The 12,973-nt window shown below is 35.9% G+C and overlaps 1 protein-coding gene across 1 annotated transcript in view; it reads right to left on the reverse strand.

Moving 5' to 3' along the window:
• Nucleotides 1–8,249, reverse strand: part of LOC107097088 (visual system homeobox 2-like) — an 11,427-nt gene extending 3,178 nt beyond the window's left edge. Inside the window, exons 1-4 of the mRNA XM_015394086.1 lie at nucleotides 8,210–8,249; nucleotides 6,007–6,111; nucleotides 5,706–5,790; nucleotides 5,244–5,367 (exon numbers count right to left, since the gene is read on the reverse strand). Of these exons, the coding sequence (XP_015249572.1) occupies nucleotides 5,244–5,367; nucleotides 5,706–5,790; nucleotides 6,007–6,111; nucleotides 8,210–8,249 (354 nt within the window). The remainder of the gene's footprint in view (nucleotides 1–5,243; nucleotides 5,368–5,705; nucleotides 5,791–6,006; nucleotides 6,112–8,209) is intronic.
• Between the last annotated feature and the right edge of the window lie 4,724 nt (nucleotides 8,250–12,973).

Genomic DNA, 12,973 nt, shown 5'->3' on the forward strand with positions numbered 1-12,973 from the left:
ATATATATATATATATATATATATATATATATATATATATATATATATATATGTGTGTGTGTGTGTGTGTGTGCATTAAATATCAAATCTGGTTTTTATTCCAAGCTTTGTGTTTTTTGGCGACATGTGTTTCAGTTCCTGTTAGTAACTTTCAATACGTATTTATTTATTCATTCCCATGTTGGTTTTTGTCATTATTAGTGTAACTCTTACTCCAAGCCAAATGCCATATTATTGATGACAGCAGATGAATTAGGTGAGTCAGGGAATCTTCTCTCTAGAGCTTTACCACAAAATGCAACATAAAGCAAAGATAACACAATGAACAGTTAGACAATCAACCAAAGCAAACACACTGAGTCAGCGACTTGGAGCAACTCCACAGTCTCCCTCAACCCTCAGCATTGAGGGAGGAAAAACTCCTTCAAGATCTATCTATAAAAATACTGACTTACAAAGAGAGGTATTAAAAATCTGGAGAATGGACAAGATGTTTTACATAACACTCAACCTGGAAAGACTGACACAGAAGACAAGCAACAATTAGACTTTTATTTAAACAAGAAATATAATGTTTGGTGCTCAGGCCTTGGTTGAAGGCAGCATATAGAGAATTATGATGATATGACTGAGTAGATGAAATAGGATAGTCAGGGACCTTACAATGTCGGTGGAAAGTAGACCAAAGGAGGAAGGCATGACGAAAGCAATTTGGAGATGGATGGAGGAGAGAACCCCATCTTTTTAGAGCAGAATTCTAGATTATAATTGGCCATGGCAGAGGCATACACAGGGCTGATAGGCTTTCAGCAGCGGTGCATCAGAAGGCGGCTGGATGAGAGGTGAGGCTGAATTAATTCTTTCTAATTTTTTGCTTCTTATTCATTAGAAAATGTTAATTGTCCAAAATGACTATACTACCCTTACCAATGCACCATAACTGCCTGTCCCTTTAAAAATTGACTTGATGTTTGTCTTAAAAAATGACAGTTCTGAGTAATGACCCCTGTGGAGCACCACAGCTTTCTCTCTATAAGCCAACAAAGATGCTTAGTGGACTGAGTGACACAACACAGAGATGTTAAACATTCTGCCTACACACTTTAGACGGTTCCTATAAAAAAAAAAAAGCAGGAGTCAAAAAGAAGCCATAAAAGGCACGTGTATTAAATATTAAATGGTTTAAAAAAAAGATCAAACAGACTCAAAGATTTTTCTCCCAGCGTAGCTCTGATGATAACCCTTTCATACAAGATATACATTTTTTCTTCTCTTTTAGAAATTGCTTCTCTGTCCCTCAAAAGAAGCCGGTGCGTAAAAGCGCAGAGGAGGAGCGACCCAGGGGCGCGCCGACGCTGATTGAAAAATAAGTTAATTTCAGGCCCAATCGATGGCGGGCAGGCGGGCAAATATCACGGGAAATTAAACTACCGGGACTCCGGGGAGAAGCGCTATTGACCCGCGCTAATAAATTCAATGTAGTTATTTCATTTGAACTCCCTGCGCCTCTCCATCGACAGCAGCAGAGCCAGAGCTCTTCTGATTTAACTAATTACACCCAATGAGTAAAATTGGGTGTTAATTTTATCCAGGAGAGAAGGGCGGGGGTGGGGGGTCTTATTTATTTATTTCCTTTTTATTATTTATTCGCGGCCATACTGTTTCAGCCCCCTAATGAGAATGAGATTGAAAAAAAAGGCGCCCCGGCAGATGGATGAGTTTAGGTCACACCGCAATCTTCTTCCGCCTTGATGGCTTGATTAGGTCGTTAGCGGCTCCTTCTCCGAGAACAAATTGTTTCACATCCAACTGCACCTGATGAGAGATTATCTGTCCTGGCGAAGATGCTGCTGTTGCTGCGCAGAGAGTAGGAGGAGGAGAGCCTCCTTTGTTCAGGCAGGAAGTGGGCGAAAGTGATCGATTTGTGCGAGGAACCATTTTCCCTTTAACACCAGAGCAGCACTAAGAGGAACCTGTGCCCCTCACAAAAATGCAACAGCATGAGATAAACGCTGATTTACGGGAGGGAGATGGAAATCTCTATTCACCTGCTGATTAGACATGCATGTATGCGCAACAATGGGTCTGTTTCATTCAAGATCATTAGTTATTCCAATAGGGGAAATTAAATGTTATAATTATACTTAATATTGCTGCAGGGGTGCCATATGCAGTTATGAAAGCAAAAAAAAATTGTAAATTGCACCTCGTTTCCTTTCTATTCAGAGGAGAATGGGTTTCTTCATTGTATTGTATGCAGCATAATTGGTGGAAGAAAATACTCTTATACACCTAATGATGCTGAAGTTGTTTGAACAAAGATTAAAGTTCAGATTATGACCTTTCAGTTTAGAGAATTTCTTAAAAATTGTATTACCTGTTTAAGATCTTACATCCAGCTTGTTTCTGTTTGAATCTCAAATAGATGGAGGAGAGATTCCTTAAAAATATGTATAGCATATGAAGATGGAGGCTCTTGCCTGGAGCTCTCCACCCCTGTATCTCTTGGCATTTGTTTGAAATATTCTGCTGAGATAAGGATCAGTACTTTAAAATTTTAAACATCTTAAATTCTTGCTGTTTGCTTGTAAAAAATAAAAACACAGCAAAAGGTTGTGTGTGAATGCAGCCCAACGCAAGCAGCGTCTTCTGCCACACCTCCCACAACCAAAGACACACTATTTCCCCTCATAAAGTCTACTGTTAAAAAAAATAAAAAAAAAAAAAAAAAATAAAAAAATCACCTTTGATAGGATTATATTCTGTTATTCGTGCATGTGCTTGTTAAACCCTAATAATACCTGCCTGTTATGTGTTTAGGTTAATGTTTTCCCAAACAGTTTATCTAGCTAATTAGGAAAGTTCCTCTGTTAAGATAGAAAGTTATCATCTTCATTATGTAAAGAGATTTGGGACAGAGTGGATTATTCTTAACATATAGCTGTCACTGTGCATTTGGGTTGTCCTTGATCTAAGAACACAGGGTAATATCTTGATATTGCTGGAGCTAGTGAAGTCTCCTCATGTACAGTGTGATGTAATGATGTGAGATGTGACAGGCTGCGTGTATAAAATTATTTTTTTACTGGTATTCTGGGCCGACTTCCTGTGGTAAGACTGCCATCTGTAACACGAGCCATTTCTCTGTTCTGAGTAGGATTACAATCTCTGTCAAAATCTATTCTCATGTCTCATAGTAATTCAATACATAAACATTAAACAGTGTTTGTTCCGAGTGATCTATTCTATGTAAAGAACCGAAGAAAGAAAGCTTAAATATGTAAAAATAAAGCTTTTCTTTTCAAGTTTAATTAATTAGAAACACTATATTTGAAGAATTATCAAACTGATATTGATCTATCATTAAAACAATGCATTCCAATTAGGCTTTTTTCAGATATTGAAAATACGATTTAAACTGGTAGTACCTATACTTTTCATAGGAAGGAGGTTCTATATTCAAAAATATATTATATTTCCACATTTATACAGGTATGATGCATTAACAGGCTTTAAATGGAAAGTTGTGATAATCAACAGAAATAGAGTTGAATGGTCTTTGTATAAGTAATTTATAGTTCATTGGGTTAATTGAGATTCTGAAATAAATATATTTTAAAAACATTGTAACTGACTGAAGTAGTTCATATATAGATATGCAAGCATAATTAAACGTTTTATTAAAAAATTTAGAAAATTTAGAGGTCAATTTTTAGAAGGGGTAAAAGTTTTATAAAATAAAAAAAACAACATGCAGTTTTGTCGTCTCAATCAAGGTTTATCCTACAATTAAAAAATGGGTCATTAAACTTGAATATTGCTTAAAAGTTATCATTTTAATAATGAATCCAGCGTAGGGTTTGGGTGGCAAAGGCATAAATAAGCAACAAAAATATAATTTTGGTAAGAAAATGACATAACTGTGTTGTCTTTCTGAGTGCTTGCACCAGCCTGAAGGCTGTGACAATCTGGGTGGTGAATATAATTTTTTTTTTTTTTATCAAAAGCCTTCCCTTCATGAACAGATATGACCTTAAATGCTATTGGAGGTCATGTAAAATGTCATGATCCAAACAGGTTTGGGTTTTCTTCTTTTTTATTAAAAAATTTATTTATTTCTCTTTTCTTTTTTTTTGTCTATTTATGTATTTAATTTTATAGCTTTGTTTATTATCACAGTTTTTTTCATAAATATATACTACTTTGTTTGGAGTTTCTTAGTTTAATCTTGCATTGTGTTTTTTGCATAATTTGAAGTATTTCTGAACAATTTTAGTTGCTATTTTCCCCTCAGCTTGTAGGTGATGTTTCTTAATTCAGCTCTATCTATGAAATTGTAATTTTCCCTCAGCTCCCCTGCTTTCATCCTGTTAAAGCTGTTCCACATTTTCTCTGTTCCACGCATTCCATCTATGTTCATCTCTGTGTTCAATGGCCTGCCCTCCCAGTGGTTTTCCCAGTAAGTTCTTGTGGTTTTTTCATAATTAAAGTAGTACTCCTTAATACCACAGCCTGTTTCTACAATTGGGGCCTTCTTAAGCTGCAACCACAAAACAGATGCCAACCCTGCAGCACAGGTTGGCATAGATTATAGTTTATAGATTATAGTTATTATTTATTTTAAATGTATACATTTTATTCAATTAGCTAATTTATCTATTTATTAATTTATTAATAAATGTATTAATCTTTTTTTTTATTGCAACAAAGCCTCTTCCCTTTCTACTCACTTTTTCCACAGAAACATTTGATATAATATGCTTAAAAATTAGGGCTTTAAATTACAGTAAGGTTTTTGCAGCAGGAGAGCTATTTTATGAATCTACTGTTGGCAACTTCAGCTACAAAAGTCATTGTAATAATAGCCTATATCTGATCTTTAGAAAAATTACAGTAATTTATTAAGTGCATGACAGCAACCCATCCATTTTCTTTTTTTATTGTAACCTGGCAGTGGTTTAATCAGAGCTTTTGCTCTGATTATAAAACACAGAAAAATGCAAATAAAAAACATCTGTTTGTTAAATAGCTCTTAAAGCATGCAATAAAAAAATGTATGGTGGAAATATAAAAATAAAAATTAAAATATTCAACACTTTGCAAGTATTTCCACTGGGCTGTGCCTATTTGGTTATATCCCCCGCCCTCCCCAGAGAAATAACAGATAAAAGTCAACTTCACAAAGATCTTCCTAATTCAAACAGAAAATATAACTGGCATTCTGAAAAAGCTGACATTTTTACCTGTATTCTGTCCTCAGGCAGCTCTGTTTTCATGGCCAGCATCTCTCGAGCGTAAACATCCGGGTAGTGCGCTTCATTAAAGGCCTTTTCCAGCTCCTCCAACTGATAGGAGGTAAATATGGTTCTGTGGAAACGGGTCATGCTGTTGAAAACACACTAATGTTGCACATTTTATTTTTTTTTTTCTACTAAATTTGGGGATTTTGTCTACATTTCGACACATGAATAAACTAAATATATGAAACTCAAACATATGAACAATAAATTTCAGAAATTTCTGAATGTATCACTCTAAAAGGCTGTAGCTGTTTTCTCTTGTAATTAAAATAAACAAAAAATCGAAATATATCTTCTCGATAAGGAAAATGTCTATATATCTATCTATTGGAATAACCGGCCTCTTGTATTCACACATCCATCACAATAATAATAATAATAATAAATAAAAAGAATAACACCAACCGGTGACGTCTTTTCTTGCGTTTCTTGTTCTGCCCTAAAGATGATTTTGTGTGTTTTCGTTCGTTTGAAGATAAATCCTCGGAGTCTGGATTAAAAAAACAAATGGAAGCGTTTTAAGCAGCGCTTAATAAACTGATGCAGTGAAAAACACACTCTAAATAAAATCTGGTGCGATAATAATAATAATAATAATAATAATAATAATAATAATAATAATAATAATAATAATAATCTAATTTCCCCTGTCATCTGTGTTTCATCAGCATAATTGCGGCTTTAATCCAGAGCGCTCGCGCGTCACCTGAGCTGGCGGACTGGCTGGGCTCNACCCAACAATCAGAAGATTCTATTACGTAGGAGACTTTCGCCCACCGGGCGAATTTGCCAACTGTGCAAAATGCTTTTGCTGGCCAGGGAAACATCAAGGCAAGCAAAAGCAGACAGAACTGGCGAAATTTTCACAGAGTTTGCATTCAGTGTGAACGCACAAAATGTTAGGGTGCTAAAGAGGAGACTGGTTTGTAAAGGTTCACAGTGGAATGTTTTTAATGAAAACACTTCACATTTTAACAAACTTTAATCTCAAAGGCAATTTAAATGCTTTTGGTTCCAAGAGTCATTGTAGATGCTGATAACTGGGAGCTGGAAAGCTCTTCCAAAGAATCTATTAGCTTGTTTATTGGATCATCTGTGTTTCTGATGCTGCTACCCCAACAACTGTAGCAGAACTGACTGCACTTTACACATTAGAATTTTTTACATTTCTGTGAGAAGTCTTATTTAAAGTCCAGATCGGAATCCATGATCTGGCCTTGATTAAAAAATGAATTTCTACCATTAATTCTGTAATTCTGTATCACTATTTCAAGATCTATTGTGATTGTAACCAGGTGTGTCAACGGAAAACCCGTTAAGCATAGACCCAGATTTAACTTAAAGTTTTGCAGAAAAAGCTCTGAACACAGTGAGCCAGTTTTGCATTTCTTGTGGAAGGAGAAAACGATTCATTGTTAATGAGCAGCTCAGTTGGTTGATGAATCTCAGGAGGTGTGGCAAAGCTTTGATATATTTTACATTTTAAGCCCATTATTAGATGGAGGAAGCACTAACAAAACGGAAGTCATGACCTCCTGGAAATTGAAAATATTACCTTGCTAATATTTACCTGTTCCAGTTTTTTGCATAAGAAAGCAAAGAGAAACCATTGCAGTGACAGTTTTAGGGTCATCCTAGTGTAATTGCTTTTCCTCACCTATTTTTAATGACTTCATTTTAATCTAAACCACCCCCTGGATGTCTAGAAGTTGGTAATGAGTTTGTTTAGTGTGATTTGAAGAGACAGCAAAGTGCAAAAGGAATTCATCCCATTCCAATTAGCATCATCTTTAACCTTATGATGGACACCTCAAGGTGATGAAACTCACACGCCCAGATGCACCTTTACCATTTCACCTTCACCAGCTCTTCTAAATTAGTAAAAGCTTCTACTTTTTCATTAGCTACTGTTGGCAGATTGGGATGGCAGTGGAGAGCGGAGGTCTAACCACAATCTTTACAGGTTTTATAAAGATGAATAATGCTCCAGTTTTAAAGAAATCTCTAGTTTTTTCATGATGTGTGATGTTTGCCTGTTCTTATGGGCTGTTTTACTGCCTATAAAGTTTATAGAAGGGCTTAGAAAATGATTCTTCAGTGTTTGTTTAAAATAAAAGCTTTACTAAGACATTTCTGAAAGATCAACACTTTCAGGTTTGTTTTAGTTAGAATTAACAAATGCAGGACTTACATCAGATTGAGCTTCAGCAAGTCTGGGTGTTGATCCTGTCACTCAGAAACCTCCCTACTTCAATTTCAACTGATGATTAAAAACTGAACACGTACTGTTCAGTCAATAAATCATGATAAGTTTTTGCTTTACTGCACCATCATTTTTTATGACATAAACTAAAGAGAGGAAGTTCTGCTGAACGACAGCTGTTTGCACAGAACCATTCATTACATTTAATTATTCCATTAAGCTTAGTGGTTTAAGTAATTATCATTAGCGAAACACTTTATCGATTACGTGCAGACTGATGTTTTCAAGCCTTTATTTTTATTCATTTTTATTTTCCACTCATAGCTAATAAAATAAGAATATCACATCAAACCCTTAAAATAAAATTTGCAGTTCAAAAAGTTAAAGGTTTGTTTAATATGTGCTTAAATTTTTCCTTTAAGGTACTTTTAATAATAAGAACCACAATAGAACAAATTTGACTTTAATGAACGTGACTGGAGTTATATCAGTATGATGATGCTTAAAAAACTGGGCCACTGCTGTCAAAACGATTAGTCTAGAGTATTAACAGAGGTTACTTTTCCTAATTTTAAGAACCAGTTCTTTAAAAGGATATCAAAAATCACCCTAATTATAAATGTAAAATTTCATTTTACAAAATGTTCTTCATATTACCTGCCTTTAAATATATAAGCTAGCTTAAATAGAAAAACAAAGAACATACTTTGTGACTTGGCTTTTGCCTCAGGCCTCTTAGCCACCATCTGTCCCACTGGTTTCCATCATGATGTGGAAATATTGCAGTTTTTACTCTTTAGATTCTGTTATTGCATCAATATTGTGAAGTTTGGCTCGTACTTATCTTGTGACGTATTTCAGTCAATTTTTCTAATTATATGTGGAACTTTATTCTTCCAACTTTTCGATTTTCAGTCCTTGTAATGTTGATGTTTCAGTAAAAATCTCAAGTGGCAATAAATTGAAGCTGCAATCATACCATCTGACTACATCCAACTTTCTGTTGTTTTTTTCCTCATTCTTGAAAGAACAGATGTTTGTATTAATTGTCTTCCTGTGTGAAAATACAGACCATGGTTTCCATTAATAAGTAGCTGATCTGATGTTGTTGAAATTGCATCCAAATTTGTTAGGTGGATCATTTATATGGAAGATTGTTAGAAGGTAGTCAAAGAAATCTGGGTTTCAATAAGCTTGTCGATTTGAGGTAATGTTATTAATCTAAACTAATTGATATTTTCTCTTTTTCTCCAGCCAGGGAAATGACCAGAGGGAAGTTTCTGAACATATTGGAAAGGCCCAAGAAGTGACCATGTATGTTCTTCAAGCAACAAGACTGACATTTAAGATTGCAAGGCAATCGGTGCATTAACATCTTCAGACAAATCTTTGACTGTATTCATTTTAACTAGTAAATCCTTACACCTTCTGTCCTCTAGATGTCTTTGCTTTTTTTTCTCTTTTTACTAAACTTTGCTCTGTCTTACAACATTTTTCAATTAATTACTCATTATTTATTCTTTTCTTTCAGACCTGAATTGCCTTTTTGTAATTATTCAACTTGTAAAATAAAGTTTTAAAATGAGAAGAGACTTTTTTTTTTTTTTTTTTTACTTCATGTTACTTTTCATCCAAAGCAGCTAAGTTTAATAAAGGCAGGGTTTAACCTGAACAATAATAGCAAAAGTCAAAATACAACACCTTTTCCTTTGCTCATCGAAAAAACCCAGACATTAGAGTACATAATGGCATCCATGCTTTCTGCTTAATGAGCACTGGAAGCTAGGTTAAGTAACAAATAACATTACTTGTTTTTGTTGCTTAATAAAAGTTGACATAATTACGATGACCGTTTCTTTTCTAATTAGCAAACTTCAGTGTAGTCTGAGCCGGTGGCTGGGCAAAAAAAGGGGAATCAGACAGGCATGCTGAATGGAAACAAAAAGAAGTCCATCCACTGTAATTAGGTGAGACAATGGCTCGGATTGTTCTCAGCTGGAGATGTCGCCGTGGCTCAGCCAGCTCACTCCCCAACAACTTACACTTCTCTCCGTGCCGCTAATAAGCCCCTAATCCCCCTTCTGATTCACACGGACAGAAGCTGCTACATCCTCTGTAGCTTCAACCCCGGCCTCTGAAAGGCAGCCTGGCTTACCTGTTGGGAGAAACATACCACCTTGCAAAAAAGGAAAAAAACTAATATAGATCATCCCACCTTGTGCCCGATTACTGAAAAAAATGCATGCTAATGTACCAACTTGGAAGCCAAAATGTGTGCTAAAGTGCCCTATTGGTAGCCAAAGGTGAACTAAAATGCTGTCTTGGGAACCAAAACACATGTTAAATTGTCCGTTTTGGAGACCAAAATGTTTGCTAGGTGGCCCAATTATTAACTAAAACCCTACCGCGCATCATCGGCCTCCCCGCACCTGTGATTTGTTGTTCCCATTGAAATGTATTTCACCACCTGAAGATTGAAGGAACATGTTGTTTTAATGTCCTATTTTGGAATTTTAAAGTTAGTATATTAAGCAAAAATGGACAAAGATACAGAAAAAAATAAAAAAAAAAAAAAAATATATATATATATATATATATATATATATATATATATATATATATATATATATATAATGAAAAAATATGATAAAATACAAATATACCAGTTACTATACTTATACTAATACTGTACATACTATACCAGTTATAATTGGGGCAATCTTGTGGTAACTATAATATTAAAAAAAATTATTTATACATTGTGATTATTTTTAACAATGTAATTACCAGCCAAACACTGGCAAAAAAATACATGTCAAACTTTAAATCTTATTTAGCCACACTCACACTGCACAGGTCTGTAGTGTTGCTGTATAATATTGTCACAAGAAAAGATAACAAGCATAAGTGAATTCTGACTATATCATTAACATCTACACCACTAAAAATACACTTTGAGTCAATCCATTAAAAATACCTGTAAGATGAAGTGCTTTTTTTCACAAGCGTAGAACCAAAAATTCGCATTGCAAAGTCACATTTTCTATTAGTGAGAAAGAAACAACCATACAGAGAAAAAGAAAAAAAATGTTGCTGCTGCAATTAGTGCTGCAGCAGTAATATCTGCTTGCCCGGTTGAAAGTAATTAGGGCCTATTTAGTGGAAATTCTATTAATGAAGAAATCAATGTGATTAGGATATGCTAATGACGCGCCAGTCTTTAGGGATAGAGTCATTTATTAACATGGAAGGGTGTCCAAGAGAAGGCCTCTCACTCCATCATCACTCCTTCTGCAATCCATAGAGCTTATTTGTTTGTTTGTTGTGTTTGTTTATAGCTGAATGCTTTCTCTTCTGTTTTCTTCTCCATTAATCCGTCTTCGGTGAAATGGGTGCAGCCTGATTTACATGCAGAAAAGAGGCTTCCTAATAAGGCTCTAGATTAAGGGGAGATTTAGTTCAGCCATTCGTGCAGATTGGGTCCCCCCATCAAAGATTTGTAAGATCTGATAGACGGCAGTAGATTAAAAAGCAAACATCTGCTGATTTTTTTTACTCCCTGTGAACCAAAGCCACTTCCCCTTCTGAACGCATGTGTCTTTCCCATTGCTCCATCCTGCTGCTGCCCTGTTGTTCAGCAAAAATTAAGATCCAAGGAAAGGTCTTAAAAGCTTTAAAATCTGAAAATGTGTCAGCACAGGGATAATATCGTCCACTTACATGCATCTCACTGTGCTTTGAAAGCACCCGTTGAATCTTTAAAAGTGTAGGCCTACTTAATATCATGAGGGGAGGTCAAACCTTAAAGCTGCAGATCTTTGCACATCATTTTACGCAAATCTAAATACCAATGTTCTGCCAGAGCTTAAAGAAAGCTCTCCTGCAACACCTGAGTGCTGAGTCAAAGCCCTTGCTGTCGAAACAGGCACCAGGAAACCTGATGACAGAAAACATGCAGTGTTGAGTCAGGCGGAAAAAAACCTGAGCATGAGCTGCACTTGCAGGGCGTGATGTGATGCAACCTCCCCCTTCCTTCTATCCCCTCTCATCTCCACAACTTTCTGAATTTGCAATCCCTGCAGCTTTCTCATGGCCCCCCGACAACGGCGTGTTTGGTAGCTGCCTGTTGGCATTGCTTAATTAGGCGAGGAGTTGATTAATTTGCACTAATTGACAGCTAATTTAAGGACCTGGGGCACATCGGATTGACGTTTGTCGGGGTACAGTGGCATGTGAGGTCAGCGCTGACTCTCTAGATATGGATGGATGGACTAATCCCCCCTCACCACCCCTTTTCTCTCCATTGTGGATGACAAGCTCTGCGGGGGCTGACCCGTTTTCCCTGGCTGCGGGTGACAGGCAGCCACCAGTCCTGCACCGTATTGAGGATGTCAGAGAGCAGACTGATCAATGGGCCACAGTCAGCGCCAACAAGTGTCAACATGCAACCGGTATCCAGTGGCAGCAGAAAGGCTTTTTTTTTTCTTTTCTGTTTGTGATTGCTAAACCTAAGCTGATCAGATGTACTCACAACAACCAACATAACAACATGAGGTACAGAGGCGGTTCCAAAACTTTCATAGGGGCCAATGTGCACTGAGGGGTGCAGTGGTGGTTCTAGGCCATTTTTTCATAGGGGCACCAATGGTTCATTGTTTAAAAGATCAAGTGAAACAATTTACAACTCTGTAAATATATCTCAATATGATTTAAGCTAAATGTGGAACAATTACATTTTTCTATTATTATTTAAATGAAACAGTAAAAAAAAATAAGACTGGTCCAAGGGACCTATCACTTACAGTGTCTGTGCCAGCGCATATTTATTCATTAAGGACCCTGTCATACCATGTCAATTCGTATGCCCAACGTCCCAGAATCTACTAAAAAACTGGCATGCGCTGAACTTTCTAAATATCTTTTAAATTTTTAGGGCAATTTTAACATGCTCAACATTTCTCGATGTACTTGCCATTTGTTGACGTGAGCCAGCGTGTTTCAGCGTGCTCAGCGTATGCCTGCGTTTTTGCCAAATGTTTCGTACGTCATGCATACCCTGGTCGAAATCGTCAAGGTGTGACAGGGGAGTTAGTATTGTCTTCATTACTGGAAGCACCCATGGATAGGGGCCCAAAAACTAAAGGGCGACAAAAACATTTTGCAGTTCAAATCAATGCTAATCACAGTTTACCAACAGATGATGAGTTTATGTGTACGTCTATAATTTCTAACCATATTTTTAAGAAGCCTTTGCTAATAAAGCTGAACAAATAAACTCATGTTAAAATTAATTTATGATTTTATATAATAAATGCATTAAATAGGTTGAGCAGTTATTCTTTTATTGAAGACTCCTCAATGACTACAGAGAAAAATTACCCTAAAAAAGAATTCTGTATTAGTCCTCTTTATTTGTAGTATGTGAATATATATATATATATATATATATATATATATATATATATATATA

Source organism: Cyprinodon variegatus, unplaced genomic scaffold, assembly GCF_000732505.1.
Source record: "Cyprinodon variegatus isolate N-32 unplaced genomic scaffold, C_variegatus-1.0 Scaffold671, whole genome shotgun sequence".
Taxonomy (NCBI): Eukaryota; Metazoa; Chordata; class Actinopteri; order Cyprinodontiformes; family Cyprinodontidae; genus Cyprinodon; species Cyprinodon variegatus.